At 34.5% G+C, this 18,436-nt stretch overlaps 1 protein-coding gene across 5 annotated transcripts in view; it reads right to left on the reverse strand.

The window, feature by feature from the left end:
- Positions 1–18,436, reverse strand: part of UNC13C (unc-13 homolog C) — a 121,491-nt gene that overhangs the window by 79,837 nt on the left and 23,218 nt on the right. For 3 of the 5 annotated variants that reach the window (XM_015872979.2, XM_032446785.1, XM_032446787.1), the window contains 4 exons: positions 13,384–13,462; positions 11,621–11,626; positions 7,744–7,815; positions 1,700–1,919 (listed from right to left, as the gene is read on the reverse strand). In XM_015872979.2, coding sequence (XP_015728465.1) covers positions 1,700–1,919; positions 7,744–7,815; positions 11,621–11,626; positions 13,384–13,462 — 377 coding nt within the window. The remainder of the gene's footprint in view (positions 1–1,699; positions 1,920–7,743; positions 7,816–11,620; positions 11,627–13,383; positions 13,463–18,436) is intronic. The other 2 variants (XM_032446786.1, XM_015872980.2) reach the window with 1 other exon arrangement.

An 18,436-nucleotide genomic window follows, 5' to 3' on the forward strand; every position in this document is an offset into this window, starting at 1 on the left:
AAATAAAATCAGCATAGCTTTCTATTTCTACCAAATAATTTACTGTAACTGCATTTATATGCTATGTTGCTGACAGCTATCAACATCTTTATTTTGTGCAGTATTGATCAGACTAATTAAGGCAATATAACTTACATTTCACAATAAGGTAGCAAGTCCCTTCCACCTTAGGGACTAATACAAACACAGCAGGATTAAAATCAATTCTGATTTAATATTGCAGCTACAGTCAGAAAGGAGAATCTTGTTGAATAAGAGAACTCTAATGAACATAGCACTGATTTTTTAAACCTAAACTAAAACAGGCTAGGTATTGATCTTAAAGACCTTGAGATGGTGATTTGTTTCTATGGCATATGTTAGCAATTGCTACACATACAAAAAAAAAACCAACACAACAAATGAAAAAAAGGACCCATCAACCAGACAAAAGCCCCCAAACCAAAAAACTCCAGAAGTTTGTGGGCTACTATGTCCTGGTGACTATGGGACATCCAAAATGATGACTGTGCTAAAAGCATCCATAGTGATAGTATGCTCAAAAACTACTGTATACTTATGTGAAACCAGGATCCTTTAGGTGTGTCAGTTTTTTTTGGTCTGCGGTTTGTCTTCTAGAAGTCTACTCTTTTAAAACTAAACTGGTCACTATTTCCAGACTTATTATGACAAATGTCTATCAATTCTTTTTAATTTTTGTAGGCTCTCTCTCTATCTAACATTTCTAAAAGGGCATATGGCTCTCTGAAGTATTTCTTCCACTGTTTGGGCTGGACATAGTCAGTGAGCCAGGGAAAAACTGGGGTGAGGTTTTCTTCAAAGAAGCGCAACGTACAAAACAAAACAACAAAAAAGATAATTTTACAAAATGTTTTTAGCCAAGATTTAGCTATTACAGGGATGGTTGCATCCATGCCAACTTCAGGTTTGTGGTATATAATACTGTATTCATATATATACATAGAGAGAGAGAGAGAGAGAAATTCTAACTGAAGGTGTTACACCATATCCAAGAAAAGGATTACCAGATGCGTGACAGTATCAGTACTTAAAATCAGATCCTGTACCCTTGAAAAACACAAAGTAAAACATGTCCAACAGGGAGGTCGTGAACACAGAAATACAAAAGGTATTGCACTCAAACCTTACTGACTTGATTACAGTTTTCCATTCTGTAGACACACGAGAAAAAGATTTTAAAGAAGGGGGATATTTCATCTTAATTCTGGTCTGAAATGTCGACTTAATGTTTTTCCCTTACATAGACATGGTTTGATACATTGAAGAAAAAGATCTGATTTACTCCTGTTTTTGATTTTTGATTACTGAAAGCATCTTACTATGACTACAATGAATACTGTGTTTCCTTTATCTTTCCACTGACATTTCTTGCATTCTGAGTAAAACAAGGAGTAAGCTTAATTGAAATAAATTCCTCTGGATGTTGCCATTTGCAATGCAAAATACATAATATACTGATGCTACAAAACATCGTTTTGTAACTGACCAGCAATGTCCAATACATTCAAGGACAAAGAATAACATTCACAATTTCTGGCTAGATCCAAGTCACTATAAATCAACAGGCCTTCACTAGTATCTGATGACTTGTCCCCTTCACTTCAAGAAATATCTGATCACACAGATAAAATAACAGTGTCAAGTACTGTGAAGTGTTAGCTGTCCACACAATACTCACTCTGCAAACAGTCAGCATTTAGGAGGTCTTGGCACTTTTCATGACATTTAACACCACATTCTGTGCATCTCATTCCTTGCCTGGCTATGCCCCAAAGTAGACCTTCACATTCGTAACAATATGTAGGAGTTGTTGCTGTCCAAACTTCAAAGTTATGAGGTGTAGTTGATGATATTGGATAGATCAAAGCCTGCAATGTCTTCTTGAAAACATGTATTTTCTGTTGAGCAAGAAAAATATATCAGGACTTGAGCTGAAGTACTGTTTCATGCAAGTGAACTGAAGTTAAACTGTATGTTATTAAGTATGTTATTACATTTACAATGTCATTTATATATATATAGAAGTATGAACTAATCTCTAAAATACTATTTTTTTCATTGTCTTGCACTTTGAAGACAAAGGAAGCCTATGTTACATTTTGATTACAGAAATAGGAGAGTTAAGTTGGAAAAAGTTTAGTCAATTATTTTATTATTAGTCCTATTGGTATTTCATATTTTGATTCAGTAGCTCAAAAATTTGGTAGCGTTATATTCCCTGATAACTTTAGATAACAAAAAATCATTTTTCAACATTTAAATACTTCGCATGGGGTTATATACCTTGGTTATATAGTATCTACACAATAATTTTATCAAATGAAAGCAGGCTAATTTTATGGTTCCAGTAATATTATTATATTGTATTTTCATAGTAGCATGCTGACTGCCTCATTTTTGGGAACCAAGACTCTTTTTACCTAGTAAACTAGAAAGGTTCATACTCTTAAAAATACACACCCATTTTTTGGACTTCTTTTTTGGCTTAGCAGCCATGCTCAGATCTAGCAGGACAATAGTCAGCTATTCGCTGATTAGTATTACAAACAATCTAAATCAGCTCCATAGTGCTTAATGAGCTGTAAACTGACAAATATATATATACATATATATACATACATATATATATATATAAATAATAGTCAGTGAGGAACACCGGTCTGCTCTGATTCACTTGTTCAAGGTTTGTTTTCAGCCACACAGATCTTTTCCCCCCTCCAAATCCAGTTGATTTATAGAAGATGAGAAAAACCCAGCAGTATGTAAGCAGAAATTGCACTCAGCACACAAATATGACTGGCTCTTTCTCATTAAATGTACAGATGACTGCTACAAATGTATTAGAAGCTCTCGACCTGTTCCCTTATCAATGAATAAATTCTCTCTTTTAGGAAAAGAGGCTGCACAACATATTTCAGGAAATCTGTTCTGCCATCACTTCATCTTGTGCAGATATAACTCAAGGCAGCTGTATGCTGGCTGCATGGCTGTAGCAAACTGAGGAAAAACACTTTGGAATGTGTATTATTTGTCAACGTGCTTTATCTCTACTTCTACATTTCTGATAATACATACAAAAAAGCAATGCTAGATTAGAATACCAGTTCAGAGGAATGAACATATTCAAAAGCTTGAGCTAAGAAACAACAAATAGCTTTACTGTAGAGCTAGACAAACAGAAAAGGAATTTAAGCTAGGGCCAATGAAGTGCAGCAATTATTCTGTAAACTGTGTATTTCTTCCACAAGAAGTGTTGTAGCTGCAATTGTTTTCAATTGATTATACTCTCTTAAGTGCTTGTTAACACTCATAATTTTAACATTTCCTCAGCTGTGGGAAGTGCTTTTCAAGTACAAGACATTATTCTCTTTAATAGTATGTTGACATGTTCTTGTACTTAATTCTTCTGTTTATGTGCCTATATCTCCCCTCAAATGTGGGATAATGTGTTAAAAATAACTTGTAAAAATATATCTGCATAATATTGCACATTCATTGCCATGAAACAGTGAATTTACTGTCTTGCAATCATAAATCAACAACTTCATAGGTTCAAGCACTAGAAGTAATAAAAACAAATGGTGTTAAGTGGCTTAGGGTGCAAGAGCTCTGATTGACATTGCTAGTTATGTTCTAATAACAGCTTTTACCCCGTGAAGTCAGACATTTCTTTGATCCTAGCAGCTGAGAACAATGTAAAACTAGGAAGAGATGAAAATATAGCAGGAATGACCAAAAGCTTCATTCTAACTTTAGTTTTTCTTACAACATTACCCACATAATAGCTCCTCAGAAAGCAAGCAAAGTCCACTTTGGTTTGGTATACCCCGTCAGGGACTGGGGTAGCCACAACCACCTAACTTCTTTGTATGTATATCCAGCCCCCATCTCACATGGAGACTGTGGAGACCAAAAAGAAAACCTCCGAAATAGCCCAGAGTTAATTTAAGGCACTTGCTGAGGAATTGTGTTTCTTAGAAACCAGAAGCCATCAGGTGTTTGAAGATTTATGTGTAGATCATTCCTACCCTCCTGAACTCTGTTAGTATCAGAATAAATCTTAGACTTTCACACTATTAATAACACTGATTTTTTTTTTTTTCATAAAATATAAATCATTTTGGAATTCTGCCAGCAACTTTCATCTGCTTCTGAAAGGGCAACATGTAATGAAATAGCACAGCTCAACCTTGAAATAAACATCTGAAGGTAAATGATGTTTTCAGCCAAAAGACACAGTCTTTAGATGAGTTTTGCTGCTGAACATGATATTTCCCTTTCTAACTGCCGTACTGTTAATAAAACAAAGTACAGTTGTAAAGGAATATCCTATTTATTTTGCTGTCCAGAGGTTTTCTTTCGTAATACCCTTTTCTATTTTTAAGGTTATACTGTGTGCATTCACTGTACTCTAAGCATGGTAACTGCATAGTTAATGTGCAGGAGGATTCTTTTCGTATCTGCTTATCTTTCCAAGTGATGTTTATTTTTGTTATATTTCACTTCAGCTGATTTATCACTGTCACCCAAGATATTATTTTCACAAACTTGATGCTCCATCTCTTTGCTCAGCAAAGTAATTAAATGGATACTGAACAGAAAACATGTGCTTCAGTTTCAGTGAAGTTAATGCTTTAACAGTGCTTAAAAGGCCTTTGGATCAGTGCTTTAAAGTGAGATGCTCACTATTATGCTACATTATAAGTGGTGTTGGGTGGCAATGGGTGGCATTTATCTTCATCTATTAATATCTGAAGCGTCATTGGATCTTTTTAAAAATAAAAAGTCCTTAGTTCCAGTAATTCCCACACTGAAAGCATTTTGATAATGATTTTAACCATATTTTCCCCCTTAAATAAACATTTATGTTTTTTAAATTATATTTGGCGCCCGTTTCTCCACTAATGTTTTTGTTTAAAGATTTCTTAAGAAATATTTATTTCTAAAACAATTCTTCATGTGGTCTGGCTCAGACTGAGATTAAAAGAGCATAATAGCATAAAGACAAATTCAGTACATTTTTCTCTTTCAGTTTCTCCTTGACTGTATTACATTAGTTTTTCCTGACTGTCAATTAGCAGTGGAGAAGCCTTTGCACTGAGCTGTCCCTTGAGGTTTTCTGTTGGTTTTCCGTTTTTCTCCTGAATAGTACATCTTAATTCAGAATCTACAAGTGTGCCAATATTACTCCTGCATTTGCTAGCAATTTATACCAGCTCCATTAATTTACACTTCCAGACATGCATGTAAGTATTTGAACATGGACTTATTACAAAAAACTAGTAATAATTATGAATGATATTTTCTTGCTTAGTAGACATTATTTAGTAAAGCATTTGGAATATCTTAAAGTTTTTCCACTGAACTCAGATATTTTTGTGTCAGCTACAACATGGCTGGAAAAAGTTTGATTCTGTGCTGATTCCTTGACATAAGTCTGTTCTCCAGAACTTTCCCTCTGCTTCACACTGCTTCTTAAGATTCCACAGTTGTTTGTTCTATCGACCTTTCTTGCTATTTTGAGTATACAGAACAAAATAAATAGTTTCTACTGAAAAATCATTCCACACAGCAACTGCTTTCTCTCTCATCAATCCATCTCTGAGCATCAGCAAACTGTTCCTTTATGATTACCATATAAGCATAAAAGTTTCACAAGTCAGAGAGGAGTGATGGATGTGCATGCTTCCACTGTGGGTTTTCAGTCTGCTTTTCTATTCTTCTATGGACCTTAACAGCAATAAAAGAAAAATTCAGCACTTTATTTTTGGTGTAGAGTACGTTCTAGAAGATTCTATGTGCATAAGGATTTTGAGGGACACAGAAGAAGCTTTTGTTCCTTCAGATTAGTAACCTTTTTTTGTTTGTTTGTTTGTTTAAATCATGATGAGCTCAGCCATATAAATATGCAAGTATCACAATCAAGAATTTCCCAAACTAAACATCATCTGACTTGTTTTTCTTCATACTAATTCTCTTCTGCAAAACGTAAGTGAAATAAAAACTGGATAACAACACTCAGGTTTTACTATGTATGAGAACGTGACTTTCTTCAAAAGACCATCCTGGTAAGTTCTTGCATGAAGTAAAACTGTCCTCATCTAGGATCACATTTGTTATTGATAGGAATTATGTTAAAAATAATCAAAGAATGTCTCAAGTCACCTGCCTGAAAAAAGCCTACACAGAAACATTGCGGAGTCATCTCACTCTTAGTGATGTTAGAAGCAGGCAGGTAAGAAGGATGGTGCAACTGGACACTCTAGATTTAAGTTTCCCAAAATAACTGTTTTGTGAAAGAAAGTTTTTTTGCAGTCATTTCTGACTGTTGTGAATGCAAGTCAGCAAGAGCAAGCCTTGGAAGTAATTCAGCCACCAATATGGGGCAGATTGCAGGATAGGGTTTATAACGACATATAAAGCAAGACTGGATCATAGAGCTAAAGTTGTAACAACAACAGACTGTTTTCCTAGACTACTTAGCAGAAGGCATCATATAAATCCCCATATTTTATTCTCCCTGTAAGGTTTTTACTGCAAAAGTTTTCCTACTCTATTTCCACCCCCCCATTTCTCTATACTTTCATGCTTTCTGCTAATTCTGTGGCGAAGTGAAAGTATTTAGGGATAGCTTTCTTTCTTTCTTTCTTTTTTTTTTTTTTTTTNTTTTTTTTTTTTTTTTTTGTTTTATTTACACCCACAAATTTCAGTGTTAAGAGAGACAGTGAATAACTATTACATGCATATTTTCACTGTATCATTCTGAACTGCATAGATGTTCTCTTGGCTTTCTCCTCTCCATGTAGAACAGACCTCATTTGCTTGTTCTTCTCTTGCATGTGATTATACCTGCATTTTTTATACCTTGATTATACTTTTTGTGATTCTTAGCATTGTTTTCCAAGCTACGCAATGGGCCCATGCAGAATCCTGGGATATTCCTGTTCATTTCTATCAACTCAACATTTTTGAGCTTGCCTTTGGTACTAAACTACAGTTTCAGAGAAGTGTCTCTAACCACAAGAAGATATATTTTCTAATGGTACTAACAGTAGTAATAGACACTGTATTAACAAACTGTAGATTACATTTCTTTCCTCACGTGTTAATTTTCAACTAGAGACACCGAATTCTAAAGCCTCGCTATTTAATGTTCTGAATTTTCTATGCAATTCTGTGCATTTAGCTTCAACTGTGAGGGTCAACATTTTGAAATAATGCAGTGTTTTGAACAGCAGCCAGAGAGAGGGAAGTTCAAATACCACAGCACATGGGTGCAGTTGCAAAAGACGACAATCAAGCGCTGCCACAGTGGATCAGATAGTAAAGTAGAATAAGATAGTTAAATTGTAAAGAACCTTCAAAGATTATCTAGTCCAACTTCCTGAGCTTTAGGGCTACCTAAGCATTAAAGCATGTTACTGAGCACATTATTCAAATGACTCTTGAACATGGACAGGCACTGTGTATCAACCACCTCTCTCAAAATCCTGCTCCAGTGTTTGACTGCCTTCATAGTAAGTAACGTTTTCCTAATGTTCAATCTGAAACTCGGTAGGTGCAGCTTTCTGTCATTAAGGTCCCTGAAAGTTCATGAATGAAAAAGGAAATGCTCATGCATGCAGTTTCACTCTGTTTAAGGATGAAATAGCTTCTAAGCAGCTTTCAACAAAAACACCTCAATTATTTAGATGAATTAAACCTGCCACCATAATCACTTACCATTTCCTCATTGTTTATGGAGGTTCGGATTAGCATGGCCATAGAAATACCAGATTTTCGAGCTGCAAGTGTCTGTATAAAGCAAATAAGAAACAGTTAAGAATTATATTGGAATCTAACGAAAGGCAAGCAGATGAGATTATGCTAAACTACTTAAGTGTAACTGCAGGAGTTACAGATAGTTTTAGCTAATGTTTGTAGTGCACAGCTTCTGAGTTTTCAGTACACAGTGGAAGTGTGCTTTCCATCATCATCACCATTTCTTTCAGCACTGCCTAGCTGAGCTGCCATTTCTAATATAAAACCTGTTATACAGGGGTAGTAACTCAGGGTTGATTTTGTTTTTGTTTTTTTTTTTTCTTTTAACCATAGGCTGTCACTGTTTTTCTGCTTTACCAATCAAGTCAATGTGGTAAAAAGACAGAAATCTTGCCCTAATTTGGAAACTGTCTGTGCTTGCAGCAACATGGGAGATTATTTTGCAAGTCTTACACTTCAGGTTGTCAGTCCAGACAGTATCTTGTAATTCAAGTCAGCACTTTTTTTTTAACAGCATATATATGTATAAATTTCTACCTGCCTCAAATAAAAAGTCTTAATGACACCTAAAACTTCTTCCTCAAAGGCACTTAATATTTATTCAGTGCTATGAATAGCTATCTGAAGAAATATCCTGGTTATTCGAGGAAGAAAAAAGGCTCAGCCTCTATTCTCTTGATCACAATTTAAGTAGAATAACATCTGCCAGTTCATTTCTGATAAAAGGATTATAACCTTGTTGTCCTTTTATGGTTAATATGGCATGTGAAGAATGCATTTTTTTTCTTTTAAACTCTTAATTGGTTAACCAAATATATGACATCAAATTGCTATCAGTTTACCATTCTTAAGAACTTGTATCTTCATGACCCATCTCTTGATTTTATTTCTACAAATTTGAATCACTCAGAAAGTGATTATCTTTTTTGTTCTAAAAACACAGTGATAGCCATTCTAGGCTATAGGGCAACGTGGACTATATATCAGGGCAGGAATACAAGAGTCATAAGAGCATTAATCTTGAATGACAGTAGTGAATGATACTAGGTTGTGTTCTCAGCAATCTATCTGTTAATGCGTGTGAGCCAGCAACATAGCAAGTTACACACTATTTTTCTGTAAGAAAAAAAAAATCAAATTAGGGAAGTAATTTTGATGCTTTCACATGTCTGCAGGTCTCAATCTCCAAGAGCTGTGCCTGGAATCATGTAGCTCACAGTTTTACTCTTTAATCAGAAACGTGACTAAAATCACAGTACAGTGTCCTATACACAAACAGATCTGAAGACTCTTCTTAATGAAGTTTGTAATGCTGAAGCATAATAGAAGGAGATCTGTGAGAGAGCAGAAAAATTGACAGTCATTATGGATTAAAATGGATTGTTTCTATTTTTGCATGTCAGCCAAAATGAAATACATCTTCAAGAGAAGGGACATAAAATGTTTCTGTTCTCAAATGCTTTAGATGGTAATAAATCAACAGCTAAAAGTACAGAACTGAGATAGATGGATGTCTCTTCTTAAGGATGGGATGAAACAAGGAGAGACTATTTTCCAAAGAGGGATGGAAAGATGCTGCCTGATTCATTTATGGGAAATAAGGCAACAGATACCAAATGTATCAAAATAAATAAGTTTCCCCATATTCCCTCCCCAAAATACAAGCAAGGATGAAGGTTTCTGTAGCTAGTCATTTCAGACCTCCAGGAAAGAAATCCAGATTGCCAGAACATCAGAAGAAGAGGGTGATAAACACTATTTTCCATTGACAGGAGATAAAACTGGTCCAGCAGTTTACAGTTGCTTACCCCTTCAAACTGGTGTTCAGATACCGTGTCTCATGTCTATCAGGATATGATAATTTGAGTTTAACAAAGCAAAAATTGTCTATGTAGGTACTATTTTATCATGAGAATATTGCCAGAAATATATAAAGGAAAAAAATAAAACAGCAATCAAATAACCAAAACCAGTAAGGTGGTTATAAATGAGAACATCATCTATAGAATTTAAAATAGCTTATACTCCCCTTTGTGCTCATGAATTTTACGCCCCCTAAAAACTTGTAACTACACACTTTCTTATGTATTACCCTTAAATTTGCCTTAGCAGATTAAAGAAATAAATTAATATAACTGGAAATCATTCTAGCAAATTCAATGAAAATTGTAACTATCAGCACAAGAGGATTAGACTCGAGCTACAATTAAGTTTTAAAGGAAAATTGTGTGGGTGAAAAAAGAGCCACCTGTCTTGACAAAATAGAAGAAAGCTGAGTTTTGAGAAGCTAAAGTAACGGGGAGGAAGAAGGCAAGCTAACATTCCTCAGTTATTCATAAACGTAGGCTGTGCCATGCAAAACTCATTCCTCTCTTTTTGAAACTGATTTCAATTTTGCTGCTCATCTTTTCCTTCACAAGCTTTTTCTTGAACAGAATCTGAAGGTCATTTGCACCAAAAAGAATGAACATCCTTACAACAAAACATTTGATCATGCTATACGAATACTGCTTTTATTTTTATTTTCTTTTAATGTAATGCAAAAGCTATCCAGCAGAGCAGAGCACCATAGATGTCCATTTTCAACATTTAAAAACTGCACTATTTCATAACTGTTTCTTTTTAAGCAGCTAGAGGTAATGCATTTCGCTAAAGATCCAGATTCTATTATTTGGAAAGGCAGACACTGTGCTGGTCCGTGTGTGTTTTTGGGGGGAGAAAAGAGGTACTGTTCATAAACTACTTGCCTCCCTTACATTCATACAAAGACTAAACCACAGTGAGACAGATGGAAAGGGCCAGCTAACCTTGTCCATGACTGGCCAGAAGACCATACTTACACGGTCATCATTAACTTTTAACTTTTAATCTCTGCTAGGAAGGAAGGCTGCTGTTTTTGTGATTTTTAACAAATGTTTTCAAATCATTACAAGGCACAAAAGAACACCATGGAACACTTAAATCAACAATATTAAGGAACTATCAAAATTAATAATATTTAAGAAATACAGAAAATTCTAGACAAGCTGTTAAAACTTGGTAAAAACATAGCCCAGCAATATCAGGAATTTAGGTAGGCCTAAGTGTGAGTCATTTCCTACTCTGCAGTATCTCATTCGGAATAGGTTCTTCAGTAGAATGTTAGCTCTATACCTTTCTTAGAGTTCATTTTAAAAGAAAACTGGATTTATCAAAATGTGAAGTTATAGAAACAAAAGGAGTTAAAGATATCTTCTTAAGAAATTGTACCTTATTATACAATGCTGAGAAACTACGGAGAATAAGGATGGAAACCATGCAGAGGAACAAGAAGTGCAAAGGGAATAGGAGAAAAAGCAGGGACCTTTACAGACACAGAAGACAATGGAAAAAGAAAATATTTCCATGTACAATTAATTAGTTTTCAGACTAAATTAAAGTATAATACCTGAGCGTCTTTATCTCTAGTGGGAAATATAAGTTTTACAAGAGAGAACAAATAATCCAATTGATTGAAACAAGAGAATTACAAATTAGGGAACACTTCTAACCTCTAGCTATTCAATAAGGTCGTTCAGTTCCAGAGGGACCTGACTGGGTTCTAAACAATCTTCTTATGTTAACAGAAAGGATATTTGAATTACATAGATAAGTGTGAACTTTTTCTACTAATTTTAGCATGTATGATGTGGATGACAAGACATCTACGTAAGACATAATTTCTATTGGGATTAAATGCTTGGTCATAAAATAGATTCTCTATTTCGCAATAAATGGCCAACATATAGAAGGACATGCATGAAATTTATGAGACCTATTATGAATATGTTAGAATATTTGTCAATATAAAAGCACTTACCATAGCCTGAAAAATCCAGACATAATAGGAAAGAAATTAGAGAATGTTAATAACTTGTCTGATTTATTATAAAATAAAAATTGATATCTATTCCATTCACTGTCAAAAGAAACCAGCACTCATTTCAAGCAGTATTATTTTTATGTCTCTGAAATAGTCACAGAAGTAAACATAAAAAAGACTATTCGCAGTGTTTCAGATCCTAGAAAGATTCCAGAATTAATTTACTAAATTGAGCAAGCTACTTTGAAATAAAGGTAATGAAACTTCAAAGCTCAAAGGAGATTGCTTGTAACACATGTATTTTTTAAATATAAGTAACATCTTAATATTTCATCCTAGATCTGAAATAAGTTTCTTATAAATTGGTAAACTAATTTTAGATTTACAGCAGATATACTAGAACAGAGATGTACTGTAAGTTGCTGTTTTAAAATAACAATATGTTATCTAGCTATAGGTTAAGAGATAAATTATAAGTTCATAATTATTAAATTCCAGAATAAGTTGCAGTTTTACAAATCTTACTTTCAGTCAGAATTATAAGATAGAATTTCTTCAGCAGTATTTATGCTTGAATGACTGGACACTGAAACGGTAAACCATACCTTTGATTATATCATAATAATCAAATACAAGTTTTAGTCCATCTCTACACAATGTCATCTTTTAATTCCATTTTTGATTATGTTTTCCAAAGAGAAGGATAATTAGGATTCTGATACCTTCACTCATAATGAGATAAATTTATCTGTAAACAGTTCCAACAATTTAAAATAGAAGAAAGTTCTTTATATATATGCCTTTATATAAAAGCCTTCCAATGCAGCTGTGGATTACACTTGTATAACACAACTTGCAGTAGAGTAGCTACTGTCAGAAAGATGGTTTCAATGACTACAGGCTCTACTATGCCATTAATTTAAACTTTTGATTGCTTTCAGAAAGAATTTACTCTAAAACTGTTGCTATGCTTTCTTGTTGTGATGCAGACTTTATGATGTCTCACAGCAGATTAACTGAGACTGAGAAAAAACTAAGTAATAAAACTGGGAAAGGATGGAGACAACTGTTTTTATAATTTACGTTAGCTGCCTCTCCTTCAGTTCTCTACCATGAGAAACTGGTTTGAGGGCTCACTGCTGCCAGAGACTAAATATTTATTTTATGGAATTAAGAACTCTGTACTTCAGAAAAATAAAAAGAGAAATGTGAACTGCACTTAAAAGTTCCTCAGCACAGAGAGAAACTACTTGATCTTGTTTAGACCAGAAGTCAAAATAAATCTTAAAGTAACTTCCATCCCTTTTCACTTTCTGAAATGTATTTGCCTTGATCGTTATTGCCTACAGTGACTGCTAAAATAACATCTCACACTGAAAACGCATCTTTAAAAAATTCATACTGAAGTCAATGTTTCCTTTTACAAATAATATTTTTCCCCTTTCAGAATCATAATAAATCAACCAGTCAAAAGCTCAAGAACAGCTTCTTCACATAAGCTATTTCAACATTAATACTTGTTTATTATTTCAAAAACATGCACATTGCCTGATTCCACAAGGATTACCTGAATATTCAGTGAGATACTCAGACTTAGCTGCTATAACAGCTGTAACACTGACTTTTCCTGGTCTCAACCCAGATACTTTTTCCAATAAAACAATGAATTGTAGACAGACACACACAGCAGTAATTAAAAGTAAGATCTAGACAAGGGGGAAAAAAGAACAGACACTTTCATGGCATCAGAAATTACTCACCACATCTCGAACAATGGGGAAAGATTTCTTTCTGCGAAGGTCTGGCATGCTATCAATTCCATATAGTCCACGGCCAGCTCTGTACAAGATGAAAAGGTAAGGAAGATAAAAATCTGGAGCTTAATTGCTTACATTCTGAAGTACTGTATACGGTATCTTTGTGCAAAGGTAAAATTACCAGTTTCCAGCTCTAGGAAGTAATTTAATTCTTATAAGCATTAAAGTTTAGCAAGTCTTCATAAAAGAGAGATCAATAATTTTCCCAGCACTAAGAAATATCTGACAAAATTGTCAGCCATTCATCTTGTTGAGAATCCTTTTACCAGAAGAGAATTCAGGAAGTTCTTCCAGAAGGGTTCTGCTCTAAATTGTTGGTAGTATTTGCAATAGTTCATCATAGGAAATTAGTTTTTGTTTTAAAGTAGCCAAGGAGATTAGAAAACAACATATATTAGTATTATAAGGGAACAAAGGCTGAAGTTTACATGTTTAGTCATATTTTGTTGTTAGAAGTTCACATTATTGGTCACCTGTGAAGGAAAGAATGGATGACTGCCAGCTGCCTTCCTACCAGTGGCCTTGCAGTGGATTAATAACTTCTACCTGAGCTATTGCTTCATAGTCTTTAGTACGGAACCATTTTCCCTTTTAGATATTGTTCAGAACACAGCAGTGCATTCAGCTCACACACAAATAATCATCAGTTAAGCTGTCATTCTATGCAATCAATTGCCTTCACCTCTAGCAGACGCAGGACAACAACAAATTGATTACTCAAGAGTTTTACCAACCCAAGGCTCTCCTACTTGGAAATAATATTCTTTGTTATTATTATTATCATTTTTAAACTAAACAGAAAAGTGGAGAATTCTGAAGTTCAAAATGCCACCCAAGGGACAAGAGGATGAAGAGCAGAGAAAAGCATAAATACATTTTTAATGGAAGGAGAATGCGTTCCAGTGAAAGATTTAGGAAAGAATCGGATCTGCCTTATTCTTGGCGTCACATGACATTTTATGATAAATTAGATCGTGCCAATCTGTACTTAGGTAGTGAAAAAAAATTTCCCTAGAGATACAGAGAGATTAAAAGTAAGCCACGTGAATGGCTTCAGAACATTAGAATAAACCCTTTTCACTTAGCCACAGCAGCAACAATAGCCCATTTAGTCTTATGCTGCCAGCCTTCATCAGGTCTTCACTGTTCATTCAAGTGAAATTATTCTTTCTTCTTTATTGCAAATAAACATGGAACTGGAAAGCTATAATCAAAGGTGCTAAGATGGACTCTGATGAAAACAGTATCTTCCAATAAAACCTGATTTATTTATTTTTTTCTCTCTGAAACTGGCAATTTTGTACAGATATGTATCCTGGCAGTGAAATACATAGTAACTTGTGTTGTGTAACTGCTAAGTAGCCTGACTGGGGGAAGGAGATGGCAAATGATATGTATATATGTTTATGTAAACAGACTTTTTATTTTTTTATTTTTTTGTGGATGAGAAATTACTCAAATGCATTTTCCTTTCAGAACATATAAACAGAGAGATCAGCTACTACACTATTTGAATCTCTGTAATTGGAAACTGTACCTCTGTAGGGTATTCTCTGTGGTATACTTGATATATCTAATTGTCTGGAAGCTTTGGGAGAATTGGGAGGTTGGAACCAAATCACATATCATCTCGACTGACATTTTGATTCACCTCATATTTACTAAATGGTTCTCAGAAATAGAAATTCTCACTTTTTCACTTTAATATCCATAAGCCATGCAGAAAATAATATGAAGCAATTCTATTCTAAGTGACATTCAGCTGAATATCTTGATTCAGCTGGGATACAGCAATATATATTATAAAGATCAAACAGTTAGTTGGTGGAGTGGAACTTCAATGACAGTGAAAATGAATGCAAACTCATTTCCTTGGAAACCAGAATTTGTTATAACCAGGCATATACTTAATATTTCATAATTTTAGTTAAGAAATAACAGTTTCTAGAGTTGAAGGGATCATAGAAGATCATGGGATTTTAAAGCTATTAAATTTTCTCCAAAAGAATCATTAAGTCTGAAATTCCAGAGAAGCAGCCTGTAATTCTGATTTCCATCTGTGATCCTGGAATTGAGTAAAAAAGATAACACCGACAGCACTCAGGAACATGCAAGTTATTGTCTGCAAGTGCAAAGATGTATATCACCTTGAAGGAACAAAATACCCATCTTCAAGTAAATGCTCGTTAGCCAGTAAAGATTAATAAAAACTATAAAAAAGACTCTTCTTGTTCAAAATATAATATATAGTGCCTGTACAGTACTTAACATGTTTTTATAAATAATTTTTAAAAAGTAATTAATCACACACATCACTAAACAGAAGACACTCAAGGGTCACTCTGGAAATAATGTCTCCTACTTTGTTATGTCGACCCATGATGTCAAAGGCAAATGGTGGTGATATGGCAGTAGGGTTTGAATCTTCCCACCAATGTTTCATTACATTTTGTTGCTGTGGAACAGATGACAACAGGGGCAGCCTCTGTTGGTTTTTTTTGTTTTTTTTTTACTGTTCTTTATGTATTTTAATTATTACCTAAAAACTGCACAGTCTTGTAAGAAAACCAGAGGAACTCTTTAATTTTACTCCTCTCCCTGCATCGTTTTCGGAGTAATTCTGTGTGTATAATCTCTTGATTCTTGCCTTCTCTCCTTCATTTTGGTGTACACTTCTATTTCCCTTGCAGATTCTAGTTACACAAGTACTCCCCATTGCTTCATTGTTGAAATAAATTGACAATAACACAACAACACAAAAAACATCTCAATGTTGTGGCTGTTTTATACTGAAAACACTACCACTGAACTCCAGTTATACTCTTTAACTAGTCCTGAGACTTGGTGGCCTTAATAAAATGGTCATCAAAGGTGAAAGAAGGCAATGAAAAACCCAAAGACACTGAGGATGATTTTAGGCTATACATCACTTTTACAAAGAATTCTTATTTTCTTTACATTCTTATGAAAAAGATCATGAAAATGATCTGAGATGGTAAAGAGAAACCGCTGCACACATTTCCTGCCCTCTTAAATCATAGAATCATTAAGGTTGGAAAAGACTTTTAAGATCATCTAACATAACCACCCACTTACCAGCAGTAATTACCCAGTAAGCAGTGTTCCTTGGTACCACCTTTACATGTTACTTGAATCAGTTTCTTGAGACAGTCTAGCTACTGGAAAAACTAATGTTGCTGGTAAAGTAGTTCAAACTTTATTTCCCTAGTTATGCTTCTAGTCACATAACAGCAAGCTGAGGCTGGCAAACTTTGGGTAATGCAGCCTCAGAGTAGCAAGACTTCAAACTGTAAACTTTCCCCATAGTACAGAGAAAGGAAAAGAGAAACTAACAAACAAAACACAAAAAACTACAAACCAACTCCTAAACCTAAAAGTAAACAAACACACAAACAACAAAACCCAACCAACTACTATTATTTCCTAAAAAGTGCTTTAAATTCAATAACAAATGATAGTATGTCCCTGGAGAAAAATTTATGCCTGAATGCTGATGATGGTGCCAAAGTAAGAAACAGATGACACAGACTTTGAGGGAACAGCAAGAATGACAATATGACAGAATCAAGACTGATGGTTACATAGGATAAAGAGATTTTGTTATGACATGAGTGGTGTAATTTATGCTTAGTCAGTCATTAATTTGCCATAACTCAAATCCACTTCTCTTCAAGTAGCTTGCTTTTCTCCCCACTGCATTTTTTTCTCCCTCTGCTAATCTTTTCATTATGATTTCAAGCTTAAATTCAGCTTAGCAAAAACATCTACATCTGTTTTCCTTTCTGTGCATCTATACAATGTTGAAAATATTTGCATAAAAGTATAGAATGGTCAAGATACTCATACCTCATTATTTCTAATAATTATTTCAAACAATCAGTTCAATTTTCATCTGCAAAATCTTAAAGATGGTTTAGTTTAGGAGGAACTTCACCATCTCTTCTGACAACACTGGTGCAGTACAGCAGCTACCAAAAGTATGTATATTCTAACAGCAGGTTCTGCAGTTTCTTTGCAACTCTTATAATTGCTTAAATATGGCAGTGTCAGAGAGCTGCACACACATACTTCATCAGAATACTTTTTAAAGATTCAAGAAACTAACCCAAACATAGGGAAGGGCATTTTGAAAGGAAAACATCTGCATTTTATGCAATGAATAAAGTGCCAGGATGAATATGGAATATAACAATGAATATCAGACGGCAAGTATTTGTCTCTTAGTTAGCCAGCGTTAAACAATTGCATAGTAAAGATCACAGAAAAAAAGTTGAGTCTCTAGCAACTTCTACTGGCTTCAGTTTTTAGTGATGAAAATGTGATTAAGTTTACTTCATAGTTGTTATTTCTCAGAATATATTTTAACCCTGATTATAACATGAGTTTGTATGAATTCCACAGAATTATCTTGTTCTTTTGTTGCTGTGAGACAAAGCGTAGTCCAACACAGTCTTATATCTAACTTTTATAATCTATTTGGGTTTGTCAGAAAACTCAAGCAAAAGAGATGCTTTGCCATAGCCAACACATCACTGAAGGAGAAGAGTAATCATCTATATTCAGAATCATCTGTGCACCATTAGCGAATTTCAGAATGGATTAGGCCATTTTGTAAAATGATCAGTCTCTGACATTGCCATCTCCCCTTATTTCACCTTTCTTGCTGAAGTGAGTGGGAAGTGAAAAAAAGAAATTACAGCTAAGGCTACAGCTAGTTCTGCTGGCAGTGAACAGGTTGAGGGATGCTAGCATTCAGGATTAATTTTTGAATGAAGGAAAAGAATAGGAAATATAATTAAAAGAGAGACACGGCAATGGCTCTTCTGAATGAGAAGTTAAATGAGAATTGTATAATCATTTTCAGGGGACCTGATGAAAAAGATTTGCAGAGGGAGTAGAGGCCCAATCTAAACTTTATCAGCAAAAGATGTAAAGTTTAATTTAAAAACATGATCTAGTATCGAGCTACTGTCAG

The sequence above is a fragment of the Coturnix japonica genome, chromosome 10, assembly GCF_001577835.2.
Source record: "Coturnix japonica isolate 7356 chromosome 10, Coturnix japonica 2.1, whole genome shotgun sequence".
Classification (NCBI taxonomy): Eukaryota; Metazoa; Chordata; class Aves; order Galliformes; family Phasianidae; genus Coturnix; species Coturnix japonica.